This window comes from Hyaena hyaena, unplaced genomic scaffold (assembly GCF_003009895.1).
Source record: "Hyaena hyaena isolate Hyena2069 unplaced genomic scaffold, ASM300989v1 scaffold_44, whole genome shotgun sequence".
Lineage (NCBI taxonomy): Eukaryota > Metazoa > Chordata > Mammalia > Carnivora > Hyaenidae > Hyaena > Hyaena hyaena.
In genome coordinates, this window is record NW_024080676.1 from 4,868,404 (window position 1) to 4,877,635 (window position 9,232).

The 9,232-nt window shown below is 51.0% G+C and overlaps 1 protein-coding gene across 1 annotated transcript in view; it reads right to left on the reverse strand.

The window, feature by feature from the left end:
• Positions 1–8,835, reverse strand: part of RRP12 (ribosomal RNA processing 12 homolog) — a 29,075-nt gene extending 20,240 nt beyond the window's left edge. Inside the window, exons 1-10 of the mRNA XM_039230196.1 lie at positions 8,613–8,835; positions 7,804–8,036; positions 5,785–5,868; positions 4,532–4,608; positions 3,707–3,812; positions 3,364–3,480; positions 2,098–2,236; positions 1,863–1,990; positions 905–1,003; positions 173–264 (exon numbers count right to left, since the gene is read on the reverse strand). Of these exons, the coding sequence (XP_039086127.1) occupies positions 173–264; positions 905–1,003; positions 1,863–1,990; positions 2,098–2,236; positions 3,364–3,480; positions 3,707–3,812; positions 4,532–4,608; positions 5,785–5,868; positions 7,804–8,036; positions 8,613–8,751 (1,214 nt within the window). The 5' untranslated portion in view covers positions 8,752–8,835. The remainder of the gene's footprint in view (positions 1–172; positions 265–904; positions 1,004–1,862; positions 1,991–2,097; positions 2,237–3,363; positions 3,481–3,706; positions 3,813–4,531; positions 4,609–5,784; positions 5,869–7,803; positions 8,037–8,612) is intronic.
• Positions 8,836–9,232: the final 397 nt, after the last annotated feature.

Genomic DNA, 9,232 nt, shown 5'->3' on the forward strand with positions numbered 1-9,232 from the left:
ACACCACCCTGCCCTGTCCTCTGCCTCATAACCACAGAAGCTGGTCTATAGCACACTCAACAAGGGGATGCCGCCACCCCCCTCCGGCTCCTCTCTCACGACCCTCCCATCTGCACTGCAGAGCAGGAAGCCTGGCTGGAGGCCCCACGACACCCCTCCACCACACCCCTACCTGACCAGGTTGATGTGGGCTTTCTCCATGACCTTAAGCCAAGCCAGCAGGGGTTGTAAGTCATTCTCACTGGGAACATAGTCATATAAGGCCTAGAGGGGGTACAGGGAATAAGCAGGTGACAGAGCAAGTGTGTCAGCAGCAGCCTAATGATAATGACCCCTTCCCATCCCCACACACTAGTGCGTCCCAGTGACAGGCCCGCACACGTGGCCCCAAAACTCACAGCCCCCTTGGCCTTCCAGGTCCTGCCTTTCCCTGCTCCATGAAGCCCTTCCAGTTTTGCTCCTATGAGATCAAAGTCTCTAGAAGCAGTAAAACTTGGGTCACACAACCTTTAAGCTCTCATAAAAGCCACAGAGCCTTCCGTGGAGAAGTGTACATGGGCTACACACATGCACATTTCGCAAATCACTTAGGGGGTGTTTATGCCCCCCTTCCTCAAATCCATCCAGGGATCCCTAAGTTTGAGAGCCTCTGCTCAAAACGTGGGTTATACCACAACGCCATGCTGAAACAGTTTCTTAAGTAAGTGAAGGCTCAGGACCCCAACTCCTGTAGACACTGATGTGGCTTTGGTGTCCAGTCTCCTGGACGCCTGCCTCCTGTCTGCTGGTCTCTTGGCCTCCTCCTCTGGGGCAGCCCATCCAGCCCCCTCAACCTCACTCTGTAGACAAGTAATGGGCCTCCCCGCAGCACAGCACTGCCCACCCCTCAGCCATCAGGCCTCACCGTGATGATCTGGGCGTTGAGCTCTGCTGACAGGGTGCCCAGGCTGGGCTTGGCGTGGAAGAGGCTGTGAAAGGCCTGCATGGCACAGGCTGTCACCAACTGGAAAAGACACGTGGCTTAGTGGGGAACCGCAAAGTCCATGGCTGCCCTGGGCTCCTCAACCTCCTCCTCCAGAAGCTGGGCTGGAGGGAGACCCAGGGCCCTGACCTCAAGCATGCCCCCCACACCCACACACTCAGAGGACGGTCACTTTAGGATGGCTTGGCAGCCACTGAAAATTCTGAAATGATTTAAACAAAGGTAACAAAGAAACATGAACAAAATACTTTTAACAGACTAAAAAAGCAGACTATAAGTGGTGTACATGCTATAATTTATGCCTGTATTTTCCTGTTTTTATCTATGTTGGTTTGTCAAAAAAAAATGTCTGAAAGTATACACAGCAAGTTGTTTTGAAAAGGTTTTTCCTTTAAACAACGATCGTGTGATTTATATGATGCATACTTTAAAACATGCATGCAAACAAACACCACCAGAGAATACATAAAGATTAACAGAATTCTGCCAGCATGACAGAAATGCAGGGCTGGTTTCTTTATCTTTAAAGCCACTATACAGACCTGTTAATAAATAAGCAAAAGAAAGAAAGATTGTGACTGAAACAGAGCTCGACCCAGGAGAGGGCTGCACCTTACCAGCCCCGCCACGGCCCTGCCTCTGACCTGATCCCTGAGGCCAGCTCCCAATGGGACCAGGACCCTGAGGAGCGCCTGGTCTACCCAACACAGGATGGCTGGTGTCCTTGGTTGGAGGTACGAGCAGGGTTGGGATGGGGAGACCTGAGGCCCTGCTTCCGGCCTGCACAGCCAAGTTCCCAAGCATTAGCACCACGGGCCCGGGTCTGAAGCTTAAGTCCCCCCACCCCGGTGTGCTCCTCTGGCTCCTGGGCTGAGCTCACCACGTGGCTCAAGGTCATGACCCTGAGGAGAGTCTCACTGCAGCTCTTCACCAGGCCTTCGGGGAAGCAGGGCAGCAGGTCCTTCAGCAGCGTCAGCATGTGCAGGGTGGTGGTGGCCTCCTTGGAGCCTGGCAGACAAGAGGGCGCTGAGCCTCCAGCACACTCTCTGCAGGGAGCCCCGTCCTCCCAGGCTGGCCTCTGGCCCCATCCGCCCTGCCATCAAGCTGGTTCCCACCTCCGGACTTCTCAATCTCCTGGACGCAGAACTTGGCCGTAGAAATGGCTGCAGGATGATGGGCAGGGGCTTTTTCACCAAACATGAACTCGCTGCCCTTGAGGATCGAGCACACTCCATGCTGGGCAGCCTTCCGGATCTGAGGGGCAAGTAAAGGGGGGCTGGGGTTAGGGCTGGGTCAGCATCCAACCAGCAGCTTTGGCGTTTGTCACAACCAACCAACCAGCATCGGTGGCATGCCTCCTACGTGGCTGATGCTGTACCCAGGCCTTCCTGTGTGCAGACTCCTGAGCTGGGAATGAGACAAACCTCGTTCCAATCCCTGCTCTCCCACTGAGTCACCAAATGGCCCTGAGCAAGCCAAGTGCTTCATCTCTGAGCTTCGGTGCCCTCATCTTTCCTACAGGGATTCGCTCCTTTAGTCAGTCACCCAGCAATACCAAGTGTATGCCAAGCCAGGAACTGTGCTCAGAGCTGGCGGTCTGGCCGTGACCAGAGCAAATAACTCACACTGTGCTTGGGAGGCAGAAAACAAACAAACACACATACGCCAGAAGCTAAAAGTACTTTGCAGACAATACGGCAAGTGCTGTTAGTTTTTATATAGTGGTTGGGAAAGTGTCACTCCAGTGAAGTGACATTTCAGCAGAGACCTGAGAGTGTGAGGGAAAGAGGCATGCACCTCCCTGGGACAGTGTGCTGAGCACACTGAGTGCTCAAGGACTGCTGCTACCATTACATACTCCCTGCCCTCCATTTCCGGAGGAAGTGGAGCGGCTGCCCACCATTTCCTGAGCGCCCGCTATAAGCCAGGAGCTGTGCTGGCCTGTGAGGGACACCGAAGTCTCCACACACCCCTGCAGCAAGGATGGTATCCCTATCCCTACTTTACAGCTAGGAACCTGAGGCTTGGACAGGGTAAGTAACTGCCCAAGGTCACACACAAGCAGTGAATCGAGTATCCAACTGAGGTTGTGGGGCCGTAAAGCCCCACTCTGCCCCCTCCTGCCACCGCAGTAAGCCAAGCACGAACCACTGAGGCAGCAGAGACTCAGGAGGGCCGGGCGGTGAACGTGCCTCCTGGAGGCCGGGGAGCTGCCCCTCACGCTCCAGAGCTAAGCAAATAAGGCGTCAGAGATACAAAGTAGAACATCTGGGCAAGTGCCCAGTCCCCAGGGCAACCTCCTCAATCCCACTCCGACAGTCCCGCCCTGGCGCACTTACTAGAGTGCCCTCCCCCATGTTCTGGGGGCCAGGCAGCCTCACCTTGGGCTTAGGGTGCACGGTGAAGCTCAGAAGCCCATGGAACACCTGCAGGGTCACGGGGTAGCTCCAGGCCTCCAAGTCCTGCTTCCGCAGAAGGGTGGCCAGGCAGGAGAGGACCTTGAGAAGAAAGTCAGAGTCTCTCAGCTTCACCCGCTTCAGCCAGGTAGGAAAAGAGCCTGGTTGTCACCAATTCCAGAAAATCGCACAGGGATCCATCTGAGGTCTATACCTCACAAAGGGCCTATGTCCTCCTTCCATCCCCCGACCCAGGGAACATCCAAGCTCCAGCCATATCTGTGGGGCTTGGGAAGATGGCAGTGGGGAAGCAGACTCAGACACTAACCCATCGGAGGGCAGAGGTGGAGCCGCTGCTGGCCTGAGTGGACATGATGTCCATGAAGGCTTTGGAGGTGTCAGAAAACTTCTTAATGAGCACGGGGCTGGGCACGCTGTGGGGAGAGAAGAGAAACGCTCAGAACCCCAAGGGGCCTCCTAAAGCAGCTGGCGCAGGCCCAGCCCGGGTCTGAAGGAGGAGGGTAAACAGAAGGAAGCAGCGCTGGCCCAAATGCTCAGCAAGTAAGCAGGAGTCAAGACAGGAGGCCACCCTTGCTGACACCAGTTCAGCGTGCTTGCCGCGGCACCGAGCTCCACGCCTCCTTCACCACCCATCCTCTGCTACCCGCAAGGTAGGCAGTACTAGCTCACTTCAATCCTCTCCCCACCTCCCCCCTAACTGCAGGCCTCCAGGTATCCTGGTGCCAACAGCCCAGCCCATGCCCCGGCCCCACTCACTGCAGCGGGGCCACCCCCTTCCCAGGCATCAGCGCTCCCCTGAGCCACCCTGGGCGCCTCATCGGAATGCCACCTGACTTAAGGATCTTGTTTTGTTTTTGTTTTTTTCCTGAGAGAGAGAGAGAGAAAGAACGCGCACGAGCATGCATGCCTGTGCACACAAGCAGGGGAGGGACAGAGAGAGGGAGAGAGAATCTTAAGCAGGCTCCATGCCTAGCAGAAAGCCCAACATGGGGCTCAATCCCACAAACCATGAGATCATAACCTGAGCCGCCCAGGCGCTCCTCTTGTTCTAACAGTTCCCTGATCCTGTTCCTCCTGCCTGCACTCCTTTTTCCACAAGAGACCTGGGGTTCACACCAGAGCCGGGACTCACCGCTTCAGGACCAGGTTCAGCAGATAAGCTACAGCAGCCAGAGACTCAGGGGACTCCACTGCCTCCATTGTTGTCATCTGCGGGCCAGACCACAAGGTGTGAATGGGAGCTGTGTAAGCTGGGCAAACGGGGTGCTGGGAATGCCACGTGCCCGGCAGAATGATTATGACCAAGACCACTGGCATCAGATGTTCAAATCCCGGCTATGCCAGTGTGTGATTTAGGCTAGCAATTAAACCTTTCTGTGATTCAGTGTTCTCACTTGTAAAACAGATGAAAATTGTGAGGCTTCACCAAATTACTATATGTAAATCATAACGTGCCGGGCACGTGACAGAAATCATTCATTCTATCTAACTCATCTCATTATTCTAGAGCAGGGGTTGGAAAGCTTTTTCTGTAAAGGGCGAGATAATAAACATTTTAGGCTTTGCAGGCCATATATGGTCTCTGTTGTGTATTCTTCTGGGTTTATTGAACCATCCTTTAAAAATGTACAAAGCATTCTCAGCTCTAAGGCTGTCCAGAAACAGGCCATGGTTCAGGTTATCCCCATGGGCCACGTTTGCCAACTCCTGTGCCAGCAGTGGCTCTCAAACTTTTACATTCTTAACATTTTTGGAGAATCACCCAAAGAGGTTTTGTTTACATAGGTTATATTACTGATACTTACCATATTAAAAAATTAAAACTCAGAACATTTTAGAATACAAGCATACGTGAGCACAATTAGCCTTCAAAATAGTATCATCAGACATGCTGTAACTCCCAGAAAACTCCACAGCACACTCATGAAAGAATGAGATGAAAAGGCAAATCATGTTCTAGTGTTAGTATGGGGATAATTCTGATAGCCTAGCGAACCCCACTAAAGGGTCTTGGCTCCCCAACCCAGGCCCACCCCTGGCCACACTTTGCCAACAACAACAACAAACAGAGTAGTGGATTCTTTTTCTAGAATGACAATGTGGCAAACAGCATCAGCCTTATCAAGCCACCTGAGAATGACAGCAGTTTTGTCGTTATGTTGTCTGTCTGTCTGTTTGGTTGGTTGGTTTGGTTAATCTCTTGGTCCAAAGTGGGGGAGATCAAGAGTCGCATGCTCTTCTGACTGAGCCAGCCACACTCCCCTGAAGCACTTTCCCCTATTCAAGGGTGTCCTGCCCTATCTTCAGACGCCAGGAGCACCCTTCTCTCTACTGCTGGGATCACCTGCTGTTCTGAACACCCACTTCCAAGTCACACCCACTCACCAGTGCAGCAAAGTACTCAGTCTCTGTCTCCTTCCCTCCTTGGGAGCGAATCACCTCAGTGACAGCAGCCAGAACAGCACAGATCTGCATGGGAGGGAGAAGGCACCTCTGACATCTATTAAGATCTGAGCCCGTCCCGACACTGGCCTCTTTTCCTTGTTCCTTCACAAATTATTCTCCTGACAAAGCCTACAGGGAGACAAGATGGACCGCATTCGGAGTCCGGGGTACACACCACGAGGCCTCGCCAACAGGCAGACTCAGACATGTTTGCCAAAATTACGCCTCTAGGACTCTGTCTCTTACAGGAAGCCCTGCCCGACACTGCAAACATTTATGTACAAGTGTGTTCACTGCAGCAACAAACTGGAACGACACAGCAGCATCAACAGAGGAATAAAAAAGCGCTATTACTACATAGTAAGTAATGACAAATGGAAATACTACACAACTACTAAAAAGAATGAGGAACAACTACGTTAATTTAGAAATACCATTCAGTGGGGGGAAAGCTGCAGAACACTACATATAAAATATAATCTGGGGGGCGCCCGGGGGGCTCAGCTGGTTGAGCATTTGACATTGGCTCATGTCATGGTCTTGTGGTTCAAGAGGTCAAGCCCCGCATTAGGCTCTCTGCTGTCAGTGTGGAACCACTTCTGATCCTCTATGCCCCGCTCTCTCTGCACCTCCCCGGCTTGTGCTCTCTCTCTCTCTCTCTCTTTCAAAAATAAATAAAACCTTCAAAAAATAAGAATAAAAATAAAATATGATCTTAAACCTAACAAAATTTGGGTAAAAAAATACACAAAAAAGTCTAGAACAGTAATGCTCACGAGAGGGTACTGAGCACTTGAAACATGGCTTTGTGTGGCTGAGGAACTGAATCTTTAATCTTAGTATTTTACTAAATTAAATTTCAAAATAAATATTTTGGTATTGGAAAACACGTATTTAAAACAACTTAGATACACAGATGTGCGATTATAAGTTTTATGGAAACACAGACTTAGAACTTAGAAATAGGAACCTACTTTTGTGATAGTAAATTTTAGGACCAAATCAAGAACTTTCAAAGATTCAGCACCCAAATGGAGATGTAAGGGTAACAAATACTCTAGATTTGGAAAACTTAATGTGATAAAAATGCAAATCATCTTGGGGCTGAGGGAGGGAGAGGGAGAAGGAAGGAGAGGGAGGGAGGGGGAGCGAGAGGGAGGGAGGGAGAGGGAGAAAACCAAGTTCAATGGAGGGCTCAAACCACAAGATCATGACCCAAGCCAAAATCAAGAGTCAGACACTTAACCAGCTGAGCCACCAGGCCCCCCTTAATCATCTCATTTTACATTGATCATATGTTGAAATGATAATACTTTATATTATTAAGATGAATGTCATTTGTTTCTTTTTACTTTCTTTTAACGTGGCTACTAAAAACTTTTACAGTTACGTGTTGTTGGACAGCGCTGGGCCAGGTAGATTCATGACCCATCAACAGTAACTACCACAAAGGAGTTAAGTAGGGAGAACAACTTTCACTTTTTATTCTACTCACTTCACTTTGGTACCGTTTATAATTCTGACATCTTTCAATTTAAGCAGTGAATATAAATATGTATAATATAAAAGTATCGACTAAAAAATACAAATAGAATGTAGTTCTCGTTAGAGAAAACATTTTCTCTCCATTGTTATTCAGCATTAATTTACTCAACAAATGTTTCTTGAAACCATTCCATGTAAAAAGTCCTGTGTTAGCTGACAAGATAAAAATCCGGAAAATATTTCTACCCTGAAGGACTGTACACTTAAGCAGGGGAGATGTTAGAAGAAAGCGGAAAGTGGAGCCTGCCCTAAGAGAGCTAGTGAGTAGGGACCACACAGGGTAGGAGAGATGACACATCATCCCAACAAAATACCAGCTGTCACAGCCAGCAGGCAGCCGGGACTGGAAGAAAATAAAAAGCCCGAGTAGGCCTCCTCCTCATCATCCCGAGTCCTCCTGACCCTCCCCCCTACCTCCTTGTGGGCAGCTGAGTTGGACTCCCAGAAGCGTTGCACTTTGCTGAAGGTGACATTTGTGCAGTCCGAGAGGCCGCTCAGGAAGGTGGCAGAGGACTTCTCCGTGAGAGCCGGGGCCACCTCTTCTTCCTCCATGGCCGTCTCGGGGGCTTCGCTTTTGCCCAGACGCAGGGACCCTGACTGCAGCTCATTATGCAACTTGACCGCGTCAACTGTCAGGTCGCTTTTTCCTGAAAACCGGAGGCATCGGTGAGGTCCCCACTTCTAGCCTAACTTCCTTTAGGCCGGGAGCCACTCCACCCATACGACAAAAACTAGTAGAGTCCAGGCCCCCAATTCGAGAGGCTATTCTGAAAACGGCCTGCCTCATCAGCCTCCCAAACGCCTAGAACTTAGCAAAAACCCGGATAGGGAACCCTGCAGGTAAGTTTCTGCTTTCCGCGTCCGGACCGCATCCCATAATATCCCAAAGGGAGTCGACCGGGATGGGGGTGGGGGGCACAGGCAGGGGCTTGGGAAGTAAATGCAGGCGAAAGCATTTTGTAAAGAGACACCCAAAGTTAATTATAGCTGAGTCCCAACTCTGACGCCCGTGGTACCCTGGACTAGTCATTCCCCTACTAAAGACTCAGTTTCCGCATCTGTGTAATGGGGAGGGTGGGCCTTTACTGCAGGCTACGCATCCGACGTTCTAGGAGGAAAAAGGTTCAATGACTGGACCCCGGAGCCTCCTGAGAGGCCCAGGCCATCAGGCCCAGACCCGCTAAAATCCTACCGCCAGCGCGCCGGGGTCTCAACCCCGCTACCTGAGGGCCGGCTGAAGAATCGGCTGCGGGCGGCCTGGCGGTGGCGGCAGATGGCAGGGTTGCTGTCGCTACTATGGCCTTTCTTCCAGCGTTTCAACTTGGCCGAGGCACCGGAAGGCAACTTCCCCGAGCGACCCATGTCTTCTAAGCCGGGACCGGGTTTATTGCACCGGCTACTAGGGCCTGGGAAACACGCGCACGACCCACGTGGATCCGCGGACCGCTTCACTTCCTCTTTCTCTGAGGTAACTTCCGGAATTGCGTCTGTTACTATGGCGAGACAGTCAACATCCGGTTTTACACTCCTCGGGGCTCAGAATCCCTGAGCAGCTGGGAGAAGGTGGGTTGCTAGGGAGTCCCCGGGGTTTCTACTCCAGGGCGACGTTCTCAGCCCCCGGAGTGGGCCTTATGGAGCAAGAATTCTTTTGCAGGTTAAAAAACAAACGTATATTTATATAATTTTTTAACATCTAATTTCGAAAGTAAGGCGCGGAAACATTTATTGGAAAGAGTCAAAACCTGGCCAAACCTGAAATAGTGAAAATCTTTTGTCTCCAAACGAGAAAAAAAAAAAAAAAAAAACAGCCGGTGATGCTCTAAACCCAATTAGCTGTTTTCGT